General features: G+C 36.7%; 1 protein-coding gene across 1 annotated transcript in view; it reads right to left on the bottom strand.

Annotated features, from left to right (window-relative positions):
• Positions 1-17,735, bottom strand: part of LOC128979641 (lysine-specific demethylase 4C-like) — a 244,084-nt gene that overhangs the window by 70,165 nt on the left and 156,184 nt on the right. Inside the window, exons 12-13 of the mRNA XM_054397969.1 lie at positions 10,275-10,330; positions 6,578-6,686 (exon numbers count right to left, since the gene is read on the bottom strand). Of these exons, the coding sequence (XP_054253944.1) occupies positions 6,578-6,686; positions 10,275-10,330 (165 nt within the window). The remainder of the gene's footprint in view (positions 1-6,577; positions 6,687-10,274; positions 10,331-17,735) is intronic.

Genomic DNA, 17,735 nt, shown 5'->3' with positions numbered 1-17,735 from the left:
AAAACCTTCAGGGCAACTTCAGCAATTCCAAAACTCATTTTCTACCTCCATTTTGTTAGAGAAATAGGATTTCAAATGTAAAAATAATAGGAAAGTCTAAAGATAAAGAAACAAAGGCATCTTATGGGCACATTTCAGCATAGTGACTGCCTGTAAGGATATAGTCAATCAAATACCCATGCATTTAAAAACACTGAAAATATCAAAAGCAGATAAAGTATTTTGCTATAGAGTTGATACATATTCTATTCAAAATATGATTTTAGAGTTGACATCTTAAATATGTACATTTAAGAACAGATGCTAATGATCCTATTTAAATATTTGTTTTGAAAGAGATGAAACATTTAAGCAATCTCTTATTTGCCATGTCTAGTATTCACTATGTCACATGCCTAACAAGGGCAAATGACACTAGGGCTTAGCATTCCTGTTAGCTTGGATTCCTTTCCCATAGGATAGTGGTTTTATTTAATTCTAAGTACTATGCTTTATTAATACAAATGACAAACAAGAATTTATTCTTTCCTTTAAAGGCTGAGTTTGCTTGAGAGGTCAGTCTGATTTTTTCATCTCCATAGACTTTTTCATGCAGTTATAGTTCATATTTATAATTAGAGATGAGTAATTAACATCTTTTGAAAGCAGAGACTATTTAAGTACTTGAGGAAAAGCTTTTCCCATTACAAAGTAAAATCAAGTCTTATCACTGACTTTGGTGCATGCAAGATTCCACAATCTGTTTTCTATGATCCAAAGCTTCATACATACAAATAACCAAGGAAAACAGGTTTTCAAAAGTGGGAGTTTACACCAATGCTTCTCTGTTGGAGACTTAAGGACAAATTAAACAAGGGAAAAATAAAATAAAATAAATAAAACTAAATTCAGATAGAAATCTAAGTTTCATGTGCTTTGTGTAAACTGTTAGATGCTGTTTAACTGTGTTGACATGAAAGCTGACACCATGTTCATTCATGGCATAAACTCTCCTCCAAATCACACATTTGTAACAATTGTCATCAGCTGAAACTCTGCATATGTATTTAGACAAATTTTATGTGCTCCTCCTTCATACCATCACTTCTCACCAACTCTGCCTTGTATTTCCACTGTGATTAAACAGCATTTAAGTTGACACTTGTGTCTTTTCACTCTTCTCAGATGTCTGCTGTTAAACTTACAATTACAGACTCATTAAGTTTAGGAAAGACCTTCAAGATCATCTGGTCTAACTGTTCAAGTGAAATGTGTCTCTCTGCACCATATCTACATGGTTTATGAATACCTCGGGAAGACGCACTTCCCTGGGCAGCCTGTTCCAAAGTGTGACCACACTTTCAATGACTAAGGTTTTCCCAATATCCAATCTAAATTCCCACAGTTCCACGTAAGGCTGTTTCCTCTCATCCTGTTGCTTGCTACCTGCAAGAAGAGATTATCTCCATCTCATTACAACCTCCTTCCAGGTAGTTGTAGAGTGACAAAGATTTCCCCTCAACCTCCTTTTCTCCAAAATAAACAACCCCAGTTCCCTCGGCTCATCTTCATATGACTTGTGCTCTAGACCCTTCACTAGTTTTATTGCCCTTCTTTGGATGCACTCCAGCAACTCAACATCTTTCTTGTAGTGAGGGGCCCATAGTGTTCAAAGTGAAGTCTCCCCAGTGCTGAGTACTTCCTTTGTCCTGCTAGTCACACTATTTCTGTTACATGCGCTCTTGGCCATCTGGGCATACTGCTGGCTCATGGTCAGCCAGCTGTCAATCAGTGCCCCCAGGGTCCCTTTCCAGTGGGCAGCTTTCCAGGCACTCTTCTCCAAGCCTGTAGCACTGCATATGGTTATTGTGGGAAACTGCAGAACCTGGCACTTGGCCTTGCCAAATCTCATACAACTGGCTTCAGCTCATCAACCCAGCCTATCCAGATCCCTGTACAGTGCCTTACTACATTTAAGCAGATCAACACTTCCACCCCACTTGGTGTCATCTGCAAACTTACTAAGGGTTTTACTCAATTCCCTATTCACCTTATTGATAAAGATGATTAAATAGAACTAACCCCAGTAGTCAGACCTGAGGAACGCCACCATGACTGGTCAAAAACTGGATTTAACTTCATTCACCACCACTCACTGGGCTTTGTCATCCAGGCAGCTTTTTATGCACCAAAGTTTATACCTGCAGAAGCCATAAGCTGTCTGTTTCCTCAGAACAATGCTGTGGGAGACAGTGTGAAACGCTTTACTGAAGTCCAGGTGGACAACATGCACAACTGTTCCCTTATCCACTAGGCAAGTCACCTTGTCACAGAATGAGATCAGGTTAGCCAAGCAGAACTTGCCTGTCTTCAACCTATGCTAACTGGGCTTGATCCACTGGTTGTCCTCCACGTGCTGTGTGATCACACTCAAGATAATCTGCTCTATAACCTTTCCCAGTACTGAGCTCATGCTGAGTGGCCTGCAATTCCCCAGGTGCTTCTTCTGACATTTCTAGTAGACGGGTGTCAGATTTGCTAATTTAGAGACTGCTGGGTCAGAGACCACTTGGAATAAGTGTCTAGCAGCAGGCACACTGTAGTTTACATAAAATATCATTTCCAAATTTGTGATATGGTAAAGTATATCCCTCCAGCTATTTCATTTTAGACCCGTCTGTAAATACTTGAATTAACATGTTTGCGTCCCAGCTTGGTAATCAAAAATTGTTATTTAGTATGGCTATTGAAACTCAGAGGGTCTGATGGATGTGATTGACCAGGCTGAAATAAAAAACCAAGCCTGACTCTCTGACAGAAGAGATCAGGACAATCTCATTTTGTCATTCACCTAAGTTTCACAAAAAGTATAGTCGAGAGATGTAAAGTGGAGAAACTACAGGTTAGTATCTTTGTGGAATGCCCTCTACACTGAGCTTGGGAGGCCTTTTGCTTTCACACGAAAAGTCAACTAGAGTCCATCAATATCATGGGTGTACATGGCACTCTACAAAAAAACATTGGCTTGAAAACATGAAATGGTTGGATAAAACGTGCTATTTTAAGCGTACCTCACATGTTGATTTTTACTCTGGAAGAAATGAGTATATACTGAATATTTAATAATGGGAAGACTGACAAGAAATACACTGATTACAACCCAAAATCTCTAGTGAATTAAAACAATTTAACAGCCACTATATGTACTAGCTAAGCAATAAAAAAGAGCCCACCAATATATTCATGTTTGCACAGGTCTTAATTTGTCACAAATAAAACACTTTTGATTTCCTTTGACATTCTTTGTTAGATCTACTTTAAGGACAGCATCAGCTCAGCCTCTACAGATCTCTGCAAACAGTACATGTTCTGCTTATTTGAATTTCTTACTGTTTCAGAGAGAGAGACATGAATGCTGTGAAGCAGGAAAGAAGGAGGGGAGGGAGGAAGTGGGAGGTTGCGTGCAGAAGAAGGAATGATTAAAACAACTAAAATGATTTGCTCCTTACATTGCAAGAGCTAGTTCTGGTATGGCTGCATCCTAGAATGTAATCTATATTTTTATATTTGTTTTCTGCTCATTTTAAAAAGTAAGAAAATAAATCAATCAAACACATCCCAAATTTTGTACTAGAGAGATGACACAGAAAGACAGCTGACATTTACGAGTTATCCATGCTTTGAACATAAAAAGCATTATAAAGATAGGCCAAAAATACAGGGTTAAAATAGAAATCATTGTTTATGAAGGCTCTATATCAACAAATAATGTACAAAACTTACCCTTCCTTGTACAATGAACACTCTCCAACTTTGAATGATGCAGATAATGAACAAATAAACTCTTACCCTAACAAAAAGGATAGCTGTGTCACAGCAACTGGCTGCTGAGGAACAGTACTGGCGATCCCTACAATTTCAAAGGAGAAAACTTGGCCAAATCAGTTGCTCACAGATTCCCAGAACCAACATCAAAGTCTGAATCACTCAGTACGCTTTCACAAAAATTAACAGCGAAACAGATGGTATCAGCTGTCTACTCCAAAGTACAGAGTATTTGACAATGGACTGTAATGAAAGACAAAAATGGAAGTGGGGTCAAGTGGGAAAAAGGGACAAGAATCCCTAAAGAAAGAAAAATAATTATTTGTGATGTAATTCCTGGGGTTTCTCCTGATTCAAATAGTCCAATGGGTCAGTGTGTATGAGAGCATAATTATTATTCTGTAGCATCAATTGTCAGGAAATGAAGACTAACATAAGGATCATATGTCATTTGAGAACGATTTGGCATAAATAAACATCTTAATTTTTAGCAACCTCTTTACACAAGTAGGAACTTCTTGTTAGAGGAAACAAGAAATCATTTACAGGAAATTTCCAATACACAGGGCTTTAGACAAAACAGAAATTACCCTTTCAATTCTATCTAATATCTCTTTCTGTGTTTTTTTCAAAATATAGAATACTACAATGTTATTCAGGAGACTTGGTTTAGCTAGGGGATTCAATACAAAACATAGCAGAGTAAAATCAACAGATAACAGCAACTTAATTGCCATGAAAAGCTATACAGAGTACTGGTGGGTTTAGAACAGATTTTTCTCTGCTCTTTTACCCAAGGAGCAGCATTTTATTGTTCTACTGACATTAAATCATTGTAGAGTCTCTGTTATGGTCAAACTGCATACTTCCCTTAAATTAATACAAGCCTAGCTGTTTTATTATAAATTCAATGTCAGAAACTAAGACTTGGAAAAGTAAGGTTTAATGAGCCAAATCAGGATTACAGTGCTTCCTTTCCTCACAGTAAAGCTGGTTCACTACCTGCAGCGATAGTACATTTATGGCTGTTATAAATTACCCTGCCTTTCATTTTTATTATATTCAGCTGAGTTGCTTCAGCACAACATTCATTCCACTCAAATATACAAACTCTTCTACTTTCAAAAACAGCTTTAAGGAAAGCAAGTGCTATATTTCTAAATGTTCAGGGACTCACAAGAGACAAAAGGGTATATACAGCTTAATATGATCTGTAGTGCTTCAATGTCACTTTATATTGAAAGAGGCTTCAAGAACTGAAAAAAACACTAAGGACTACAAGCGATCTTCTATAAACTGAAGGAAATAATAGAAGAAAAATCCCTTAATTATAAATAACTGATTAACATAATTGCTTTATATTCAGCACAAATTACCTGATTGTAAATCATGTAACCTTACAAATTTTGGCTCCATACCTTGATAATAAATAATTTTAAATTCAAGCCTTCTTCAAAAGGCTTCTAATACTTTCATACAGTTCAAGTCATGCATAGCCCAAAGAATTAATTTCAACATCTGGTAGATTAAGCATTCCTGTGTTTTCAAACCCTAAATTAACAAATTCCAATGAGATATGTACTTGTGAACTGTCTAAGAGTTTAAAAGGAAGAAAGAAAAAAAGACAAAACCATAATAAGTCAATTCTCAGTACTTCGGTTGGTTTTATTTTCAGATTAGGAAAAACGTTTTTCTAGTAAGTTTCATATACTCTTTAGAAATGTGGGTTCTGCTATTTTTAATGAATATGTGGAGAACAAAATTTCAACATTTTGAAAGAAGTTTGGAATGGATTAGCATCTGAAGGAAACTCTATCAATTTAAACCATTAAACATTGCATTCTACATTTATAAATACAGCTACAAATCACACACGCACGAAATTAATTAAATTAAAATGTAATTAAAAGATTAATAGTTCAAAATGAGCAAGTACAAGGCCCAGTAGGCCAAGATCCATTTCAGAAATACTGTGGAGCAGATCCAGAAAACCAATCATAACATCTCCCCAGGATTTTGAATGTCCTGCTAATGACTTTCTAACACATGACATCACAATGATGCACACCCTGACAAATTAAACAATTCCTGTGTAATATGGAAAGGAAACCATTCCCATATTCCTGTGCATATCTTCTGCATGTGTACCTCAACATTCTTGAATGACACTATTATTCTAGATGCAACAAAGAATGCAACTGCTAGTAGGCGATGCACTTTTGTGTTTTCCACGAGCTTTAGAAATTCCTCAGAATTCCTCAGGATTTTTCAATCCAATATAATGTGTGATCCATTTTCTGTACATTTTTTTCAATGCCAAGAAAGTAGAGATATCATGTAATAAAGAGATCATACATCCTTTTACCTTCATTAGTTCCCCAAACCAAAAATACATAATAGAAAGACTTCACAAACATATAGTGTGATATCCCGAGTTACTGTGTGTTTCAACATTTTCATCACCAATACAGTTCCAAAATGGAATCATTCCACAGTTGAAACTGATCAAGTTTGTTATTCTTCTTTTGAGGAAGGGCAAGTTCAAACATCTTTTAATGAAATACCAATGGCTTTTAATACGGTTAATAAATTGCCATTTTAAGTCAAAGAACACATCCTGATATAACCTTTGTTGTTTTTCCTCACCTTAAACATATTTTACCACTCTGTACCTGTCAATAATCATCAAAATCCAGATTTTTAATATATTTCAAATACCAGAACACCTTATATAGCACAGAATATATGCAGCATATAGGAATATACTACTCACCAATGTTAATCTTTGCAAAGGTATTTTGCTAGTGTCTATCGGTGTACGTTCTGTGACATTACCAAATCTGACTTCTGGGATGGCAATCGCACATATTACGTGTGCCCACCTGTGAAAAGTGGCAAGTCAAGAACACCACCAAAACCCCCCATAGAAATACAAGTGTTTAAGATGCTTTGGTAATTGCTGTGTGGGTTTTCTTAAAAGGCAGTCATCTCTAGATCCTTCCTTAATAGGATTTCCTAAGCTTTTTTGAAATGCATTATAACAAACCTTACAACACTACCGCATGTCATTTCAGACTTCGATTTTACTGCAATTTCATTAAGCATCTTTAACATTCAGTTTATTAAGTGCAACAATTTTATAGTTGTGCTATCCAGGTGGATGTGTAAAGACCATGTTACTTAGTTTTTGTGCAATTTATCATGTACAGTATTCTGGATTAACATTACTCAGAGCTGAGTAACTATTCTTAGGCAACACACATGATCACTATCTATTGGCACATAATACGAAGTATGCTATCAAGTCCTGCTTACAGACACAAAGGCATAGAAGGAGCAAACTGATCAGACTATCATGGTAATGCCCAATATTAACTGGATCCCCTTTAGCAGTGAAAGCACCTGTCAAGTGTATGGGACCAGTGCTACATGTAAGACTCCAGTACAACTTCAGGAAGCTTGCCAGATGGTGCTATATGCCTTCTATACTCATCAGAAAGCACTGATATATCCTACAAATGCTAGTACCATATAAAAATCTCAAAATAAGAAATTAAACTAAAACAAATTTTTTAATCTACTGAAAGTGCATTTTGAATGAAGTAAAAGAGAACCTAATGACATTTTCATGAACCAAGAGTAGCCTTTTGAGACGACTTCCAAAATCTTTTTTAGGGTAGACAATTAGTGTATCTCAAGAAAGGTGGATATTTTCATTCCTTGATTCCTATTTGTCTTAGTCCCTGTCATTCATTGTACGTATTATCTCATCATCCCCCTTGCTCTTTTTATTTGGAAGCCCCTGAACACTTGCCTCACTCCACTTTCTCTAGAGCTTCACAGACATATGCTACATGAGCATCTTAGCAGATTAATGTGAATGCAGAACAGAGGTAAAAGAGCCTGATGCAGCAGAACAGAATTTATCTATCTTTCCTGCACTACAGTGGTGCTATTTCAATAACTCATTTTTGACAAAAATATCTGGAAAAGTGTAGTATGACACACAGGGACTAAACAAACTGCTGTCATGTGACATTAAAGTTGTACTGGCCAAAGTGAAGTAAGAGCTGTGTGTGGAAAAGACGTATCAACTAGAAAGTTATACAGCTCAGTCCAAATAAAAGCAGGTAAAGTTTATAGGTCTAAAATTTTATTATGGTGAAAGTTTTGCTTATGTTTGGCTTAGAGGAAAAAAGTCTTGCTTTGAGACTCTTGCTTTTTTACCTTAAAATATCCTTTTTCTTTCCATTGCTGCCTGACCTCCTGCAAAATTACATTGTCTTATCATATAAGTTTTATGAGATAGAAGCAATAGAAATAAAATGCCTCTTCAATAAATCTTCATGCAAACCTCTCTACTGTGACATCTCTCAACCTAACAGGTTGAAAGTCCTAACAGAACTTTAAACAATTGCTGTGTTCTGCTGAAAATAAGGCCTCTCAGCAGTCCTATATGGCAAATTGTTACTCACTCCACTCCCCCCTTGATGTTTGATTCATTAGCTTTTAAGTACATATGTACATGTAATCAGTATGTGAGAGGGAAAGAAGAATGGAGAAGAATGCACATTTTGGATTTTACACTTTTTGGAGAAAAAAGACATAATTGGAACACATTCACAGAATCACAGAATGTCAGGGGATGGAAGTGACCTCAAAAGATCATCTAGTCCAACCCCCTGCCAGAGCAGGATCACCTATACCAGATCACACAGGAATACATCCAGGCAGGTTTTGAATATCTTCAGAGACTTCACAATCTCCCTGGGCAGCCTGTTCCAGCATTCCATCACCCTCACAGTAAAAAAAAAATTCCTCATGTTTATGTGGAACTTCCTGAACCTCAGCTTCCACCCATGGCCCCTTGTCCTGTCATTGGGCATCACCAAGAAGAGCCTGACTCCATCCTCTTGGCACTCACTCTTTACATATTAATAAATATTAATGAGGTCACCCCTTCGTCTCCTCCTCTCCAAGCTAAAGAGACTCAACTCCCTCATAAAGGAGAGCATCTCAGTGTCTCCTCATAAGGGAGATCTTCCACTCCGTTATCATTTTTGTGGCTCTGCACTGGACTCTTTCAAGCAGTTTCCTGTCCTTCTCGAACTGAGGGGCCTAGAATTATTCATCTGAAAACTCTCAAAAGTTTGAACGGTAGCTAATGGTGACAGATCAAAGACTCAACAAGTTATAGCAACTCTGAGGAGTTTTAGAAATAGCTAAACACGAGTTGAACTACTTTTACGGAATTCTTGTTTTATGAATCCATTAACAGTAACCTACAGAGGGACATAATACAAAGCCAAAGATTTTAGGTATAATTATGCAGAGAGAGACACTGTCTGTAAACCTCTCTAATTTTTTTTTTCTATAAATAAATATTAATAAGCATTTCTAGAGCATTTTATTTGATCCAAAAAAAAGATGCACATCTTTTTGAAGATGCAACAAGCAATCTATCAGCAGTAAATAGTAAAAAGATGTAACAAATTCAATTTTGTTGTTTGGGGTTTTTTTTAGTGAGAAAAGTATGTAGCAAATTGTAAAAAGCAGCTGAGAAATTTCATATTTTTCAAAATGTCTGTTAAAATGGTTACAATATTAATGTCTTCTGAAGTTAAGATCTGGCTTGTGAGTTTCACATAAAAACTTCTCCTAACCAGACAACTTTATAAGGGTCATGCAACTCACCACAAATCACTGATCTAACTGCAGCATTCTTGCATGTTAAGTGAAAAAGAATGTTACTGCTAGATCACCTATTACCACTGCATTCCAAGGGGTTAAATAACAAGATCTACATGATATTGCTAAGATTCACAATGCATAAAGACTGCTTCACTATTTGGTTTGAAGAAACAATAAGCTGCAATATTTTCCATTTTATCTGTTAGGCTTACTTGGTGTAGTGTTCTGCCATCCAAATACAGAGATAAGTATAAAGCATGTTAACATGATGTCAGCAACGATACAATTTTTGACAGCATATGATAAAGTGTATTTTTAAAAGTGACTTAAAAATCTAAAAAATCTAAAATTACATAAATACTATCCAAATTAATACATTGAAAATACAATTTATAGATGTTCAAAGGTATTGTATTAAATTCTGTAATCACAAATTTCCAGGACCAAAACAGAAATGACACTTTGCTGTCTGACATGACTTGCCCATACAAACAATGACAAATGAGCTCTCATTAACTTTCTTTACACAAAAGCCAGCAGAATAAATTTTGGAATATGCAAGTGTGTACAAATACTAAAATGAATGTACAATTTACATATAACTATTTTACAAAGTGCCAGTGGCATATTTCAACAGAGGTAATTTTACATCTGCAACAATTCAGCTTAAAGGGAATTAGCTGTCAAGATACTAGGTTTACAAGTGCTTTCTGCATAGGAATGGATTGTGCATAAAGTTTGAAAGAAGCACACACAAGTGCAAAGCACATACTACTTACCTCTTGTCAGTAGTTTGCTTTAATGCACCACCTCTCAAATTGCAGAGGCAACAGTCCTAAAAATAAAAATAGTGTAGAAAACAAAATAAGCTTAATTGACAAAATAAGCTTAATTGACAAAATAAGCTTAATTGACACAGTGACCACGATATGACAGAATTTTCAGTATGTGGTGAAGTTAGGAGGGCCATCAGCAAAACCTCTGCTTTGGATTTCTGGTGTGCTGAGTTTGATCTATTCAGGATGCTGGTTTGGAGATTCTTCTGGGAAACAGACCTCAAAAACAAAGGGGCCCAGGAAAGTAGGCTTACTTTCTGGATGAAATTATGAAGGCACAGGAGCAGGCTGTCCCTATATGCTGAAAAATGAGCTGGTGGGAAGAACAGCAGCCTCTTTTGAGCAGGGAGTTTTTGCAAGAAGAAAAAAAAAAAAAAAAAAGAGAGTGTATCAAGTTTGGAAAAAGGGGCAGGTAAACCACAGCATCACGCTGGAAAAGCTGGCAGCCCACGGCTTGGACAGGGGTATCCTTTGCTGGGTTAAAAACTGGATGGATGACAGAGCACAGAGAGTGGCTGTGAATTGTGCAGCATCCAGTTGGTGTCCAGTGACCAGTGGTGTCCCCCAAGGACATCTTTACTGATGACTTGGATGAGGGGATCCAGTCTACTGTCAGTAAATTCACCGATGACACCAAGCTGGGGGGCAGTGTGGATCTGGTGGAAGGTAGAAAGACACTTCAGAGAGACCTGGACAGATTGGGTCGGTGAGCTGAGGCCAACGGGGTGAGGCTTAACAAGGTTAAGTGCAGGCTCCTGCACTTTGGTCACAATAACCCCATGCAGCACTACAGACTGGGGGATGAGTGGCTGGAGAGCAGCCTGGCAGAGAGGGACCTGGAAGTGCTGGTTGACAACAGCTAAACATGAGCCAGCAGTGTGCCCAGGTGGCATGGAAGGCCAACGGCATCTTGGCCTGTACCAGGAACAGTGTGACCAGCAGGACTAGGGATGTAATTCTGCCCCTGTACTCAGCACTGGTGAGGCCTCACCTCGAGTACTATGTGCAGTTCTGGGCTCCTCACTTTAAGAAAGATATTGAAGTGCTGGAGCAGGTCCAGAGGACAGTGATGAGACTGGTGAACGGACTGGAGGGAAAGCCTTACAGGGAGAGGCTGAGGGAGCTGGGGTTGTTTAGCCTGAAAAAGAAGAAACTCAGGGGGGACCTCATCACATTCTACAATTACCTGAAGGGAAGTTGTAGTAAGGTAGGGGTTGGGCTCTTCTCCCAGGCAACTTGTGACGAGGGCATGGCCTGAAGCTGTGCCAGGGGAGATTTATGTTGGATGTTAGGAAGCACTTCCTTGCAGAAAGAGTAATTAGACACTGGAATGGACTGCCCAGGGAGGTGGTGTAGTCACCGTCCCTGGAGGTGTTTAAGGAAAGATTGAATGTGCCACTTAGTGACATAGTCTAATCAATGTGGTGGTGTTAGGTCATAGATGATCTCAGAGGTCTATTCCAGCTTCAATAATTCTGTCATTGTGTGACTGGTTACAAATCAGTTCTATTCAGTTGATCTTAAGGATATATAAAATTGCTAACATAATTAGTTACTGTCTTACAAACTGCCACTTACAAGCATGGCATTTCCTTTCAGGAAAAGTTCAAGTAACAAAAGAAGAGACTCAAATGAGCTGAAGAAAAATAAAGTATTATTCATAAGCAAAGTGACAGAATCACTTCAAAAGCAATGCTAAATAAAAAGGAATGCCATAGAAAGGCTGAAATTGCTATAAAAATTACTAAAGTAAAACAAAGTAAAATGACATATAAATAGTTTAACAGAAGTAACCAAGAAACTGACTCACAAGCCACTGACCCAAGTCAAGTATTTTGAAACTCTGTTTGTTCCCAACAGTTCTCACATTTATATACCTACATAATATTGGTCAAGTTACCTGTTTTGGGCTCCCTCAAAACATAAAGAATGCTTCCTTTACTGCAGTACAGCTTCACTACTTTGCTCTTCAGTAAAAATCCATCTGCACGCTGGGCACTCAGCATAGTCTATTTCAGGGGCTCCCAGATAATATGCCAAACAGTTTCTCCTACCTCTACTTAGAGCTGTTCCTTTGAACAGATAAACATGCTTTTCTACTTTCCAGTCCTCCTCTCTAGATCTTTCTCTGTCTCCAGTCTCCTACTTTCCTGAATGTATTATTTCCCTTTTTTTTCCCTTGTTCCTTCACAGAAACAGAAGAAAAAGTTTTCAAGGTCAGTTATTTTTGTCCCTGACTACATTTCTCTGTTCAACCACTTTACATAGTCACAACTTTCCTTCCTGTATGTGTTCTCTAATAAATAATTTTAGATGGGCACACATCTCCATGACCACCTGAGAATAAGCCAAGTAGCATAGAAAATAATATTTTTAATGGAACAGACATTCAGGAAGAAGCAAATACCACAAACTCCTGAAAAAGAAGCTATGTAGGACTTCTTGGTTATCTGATCCCCAACTCATTTGCAGTTCTGCGAGGAGCATGAATCTTACAATACAGAGAGAGAATAACATGCACAGACAGGGGAAGAGAGCATGAATCTGATTCATTAGAAATCTTTGCAGCAGAAAAGCTTCACTCCCTCACTTTCAAAGGTAAAAGTTCAGTGAATCCCCCCATCTGTGGATCTTCATGTTTGCCATTAAAATCCTTTAAATAATTACTTCTCTGTTTTGCGAAATAAACAGTTTTGCTCCTATTTTATAAGCTTTGATGTTCTTAAGCCAACTTACTTTGCAATTCATTACTTGAATAACAATGACTTTTTCCTGATTCTAATAGGTATTTTTTGCTTTTAACAAGAACTTTGATCATCTGCTGTGTAACTTTAATGCAACTACAGACCCTGAAGTTTCACAAATACAGTAAGCTAAAGTAGCCTAGTAAGAAACTTTACATAAGATGTTGCTAACAATTTTTTTCTGAACATGTACTGTCTCTTGACAATTGTAAAAATAAAGAATAGAAAATTAGACACTGCAGGAGACAGAAGTCATAATCCCTACCTAGTAACTGTAGAGCTTTCACACTAGGTTAAAAATAATAATAATAAATCAGATTTTTTTTTAAGTGGAAAAAAGGAAGGGAGGGTGGGGGAAGGCAGCCTAGAGAAAAGAGAAAGTGGCTACATATATCCAGCTAGAAAGAGTTCCCTTGTGTAGGGCCTATAGGAATCCAAATTCAATGCCTTCTGAAAAAAACACTTATAAAAAAATCTTTTGAACACCAGACATTCACAGTGAGTAAAAATTGTTCACTGTCTGCTGAATACACTCTATAACAACTCAGGCCTACAAAAACTAGACATTTTCACTAGTGTTCATAGCAAACCTGGATGAACAGGACCACAGGCTTAAAGCTCATAAAATCCATTTGTAAATCATGCCTGCACTGCAATATTGTCCTATATCCATGTCACGTGAATTTTACTTTACACCCAATTTCAACATTCTGCAAGCAATGAAAATACAGTAGACCTGATATTTAGAAAGACTAATATTCCTAATGCAGGTATACCTGCCATGAATGGCACTGAAATCACATGTACATTAGCAACTCTTACCCACATTCGTACTGCAAAAGAGGGAGTTTGTGCATCTATGCGTGTCTGCTGCCAGGCTGTGTGTAAAAAATCAGGGTAAGAACAGACTGCGTTATAGAGCATCACCTTAGAACATCTCCAATCTGATTCACAATTACTTTCTAAATCCTTTAAACAAGTAATTTTGGCATTTGTATTTGCATTAAATAATCATTTCCTAAGCGTATTATTTTACACTTATCTAAATTAAATCTTAGACCATTTAAAATTGCTCATTTGCTTAAAAAAAATCTCCATAACATTCTACAATTACAAAAGAAAAGTCTCTCTTCTGGTATTTGTATAAAGTAAGACGTCTCCATATAACTCTCAAGCTTTAGGATGCTAATGTTCTCTTCATCATTTAGCTTTTTAGTGGAGATGATGCATTTTTTTCTTAACTATACAGATCATATCCACAGTTTTGGGACTAAACACAAACCTCTGCATACAATGAAACTAAGTTTTGCAACTAGATTCCTCATCTGGTTTATTTTTCATTTCTCTGTTTCACCCACTGCTAGCATGTGCACCTAATGCCTGAAGTTAATGTGAATTAACCATGCTTCCTTTGATACATACATCTGAAAGACGGATTATGTTTTTTGGAATGATATGCCACTACTCAGGTATAGATGGATACTAATTAATTATTGTTGCATCGATGAATACCACACAAAAAAGAAGCCCATTCACACTCATTTATATTTTAACATTAATGCATTTGGTTGCCTTTGAGTATTTTTTACACTGCCAAAATTCAGTCATATTAACATAACTTACGCCAGTGGATGAAGACAGAGTAAAATAAAATACATGTTATTACTAATTAACTTTGTCTGACACAATTTCAACAACTTCCTCATAAAATGTAATCTCCATAATCAACCTAACAATCTCTTTCAGCTTCCATTAGGAAGTTATTTATAACAGCTAACCTGAAGATTCCCTGCTGTAGCTTAAGCCGCCTTCTTCTTACTTTATGCAACATGAAAACTAGGTTGTTTCTTTCCTTTTTGCTATTTTCCATCTACAAGCCCTTAGTCGGTTAAACATCCATCAGTTTTTTACCTTCTGTCTTCATCTGTGGCCATGTATTCCCCTCTGAAATGCAATGATAGCAGTTCTCAGTGATGTCAGGCAAAGCACGTTTAGTTGATAGATCTTGCAACTCACATCCAAGGAGACGTGTTCACACAGTGTTTACCTTCGGACTGAAGTTAAGCCTTGCTAGTATCATGCACTATATCCTTCAGTACTTCTATAGCAGTGCCTTGTATAATTGCTCCACGTTCATCTGTCTGTATTCTAGCTTCAGTATCTTGCATGTTTCCCTACTTAATTATATCCTATATTCAAGAATATCTCAATAATGTACCAAGATCTTGTTCATTTGTAATTAACCTTACTTCACAGGCCTCTCATTTTGATTTTTGCTTAAAAAACAACTACAACAACAACAACAAAAACCCACAAAAAACCCAAACAAACCAAAAACCCCTCCTTGTATTCAGCTAACATCAGCTGCAACAGCTTCTACACAAGGGAATAACAAAGCAGCCTACAGTCAGTCAGACCAGGAAAGAGAAAACAGTATGGTGTTTGAAAGATTCCAGTAAAATCATGAGGGACTTGAAAGGGCTTGACTAAGTACTCCAATATGACAACTAAGTTGTTGCTATCAAGGGAAAACAGCAGAAGATTCAGAACAAAGAAAAACGTTCTTCACAGAGGATGTGCTGTTTGCCAGTTACTCCAGCTGAAAAGGAAGCTGCCTAAGTTCATGAAAGAAAAAAATCTACAAAGGTTAGCTTTTACTTAGTAAATAGTGTCTCATTTTCATATTTTAGGAGACTGAGAAAGCATTAGGGAAAGCTTGCTCAAGATTTATATTCTTCCCTAGGTATTCCTTTCTGGCTTTGCTAGAGAGATCATAACAGACTAGAACAGGCTTTTGTTCAGTTCCTTACAGTAGATCTTCCTATTCTGTGCAACCTGCTGTGGAATATCTGCCATTTCAAAGTTTTAAAAAACACATTAAAATGTTTTAGAAAATATTTTTAAATATTTTAGGAAAGATACCTAGATATTACACAATATTGTTATTTGTAAATGCTAAATACACACTGCAATATATTATATAGAATACATATTTTCATCTGTTTACAATGTTTGCGATCTTGAAAAACAAACAATGCATTCATCCAACTTTATAATAATATTATAAAAAAGTATTATGATAACCTTATTATCACAGCTTTATTTAGCAGTGATACCAGAATCCATCATTTCAAGTAAGTAAACATTTTGGATAGTGTTTTGAAGCACTGCAAGTGCTAACATCTTCAGCACTATTTATCCAGTTAACAATATATTTCCCCACACACACCATTGTTTTTCTTCAGCCTTTGTTCTCCCTCTGTGTCTACTGACTCTGCTCAGTGCACAAAAGTACTTTAAAATCTATGAAAAGTGGCTAGGTTAGGGTTTTTTTCCCTTAGTATTTCTAATAAGAGGCAGTAACAGATTGTAATTTTAAAAGTCCACTGCTACAAAGCTGTGTCACAAGAATACTGATTTACTAGTCTCATTTAAAAATAGCTAATTAAAACAGACAACTGATCTTGAACTCTGCCACAGCTAAGTCAAACAGATACAAATTGTAGTGCAAAGACTATGATAAACATCCTTGGTTTTCTTCAAGCCACTCTGGTGGGATTTTCAGAGAGAAACCTTTGAACTGAAAGTAAATATTCTTAGCCTTCCATCTTCTCTCTCAATTACCTTGTAATCCCCAAGGTCACACTTCCTAGCAGTACTAATACAGATGTACATTTCTACATGGCACTGCTGTCATTTCAGCTATCTCATTTTCCCAGATTGTTTATATTCATGTCTATATCTACATTTATGTAAAGAGGAAAGTGTTGGTGTCTCTCTTAACATATTTGAAAATGCTATTTTCAGCATTGGTCCAGTAACGAAAATTTCAATCTTTCCATACAAAGTGAATAATTTTTACTTGGAAAATAATTTTGAAATAATTTAATTTCAAATCAGAGACTGTTACTTTGTCTTTAGACTTTTACTTCAACCTTAAAGGTAGCTTCCAGAGATGAACTTCCATTTTTTTTGAGACAAAACATTCCTAAAAATAAAAAATTACAAAAAAACTGAGAGTTGCCTACTATAAGGATTCACTTTCCCATCTGGGAGCACCATTTCTTCACAGAGTTGCTAGATGCTACTCTTACAACTCACAATGTTATATGCATAAAAACACTGTCAAATTTCCACTATCATCTGCCCCAACAATGCTACAATTTTATTAAGTAGTCTGAGAAAAGCACCCCAATTTTTCTTTTTTTTTTTTAGAAAAATGTTACAAATAATACTTTGTCCAAAAGAATAAACCATTATCAGTTATTTAAGCATTTTGTAGATGTTTAAAGTTCACACTGATTGAGTAATTCCATGAAAAAGAAAGCCACCACAGGTTAATATTTATTTAATATGTAGACACATATTTGGCTCCAAGCTTAAAGCAGGTTCCTTAAAATTGAAGGTGGCCACTCTTCCGCTATGGATGAACATTTTACTTTCAGATGCATTCCAACCTGCTCAAGACATCCACCTTTGGATGCAAATAATCAGCTACTGAATTTCCACATTTTAGTAGCCTAATCACACAAATAATCAGACTACCCTGCTCTTGATTCAGAGATGTTCGAAAATTTCTTTGCAACTGCAGCTCTCAGGTCATGCTAGGCTGAGGCAACACTGAACAAAGGAAGCAGTCTTGTCCTGTGCTGTCAATGAC

This window comes from Indicator indicator, chromosome Z (assembly GCF_027791375.1).
Source record: "Indicator indicator isolate 239-I01 chromosome Z, UM_Iind_1.1, whole genome shotgun sequence".
NCBI lineage: Eukaryota > Metazoa > Chordata > Aves > Piciformes > Indicatoridae > Indicator > Indicator indicator.
This window is presented reverse-complemented; position numbering and strand designations above follow the sequence as displayed.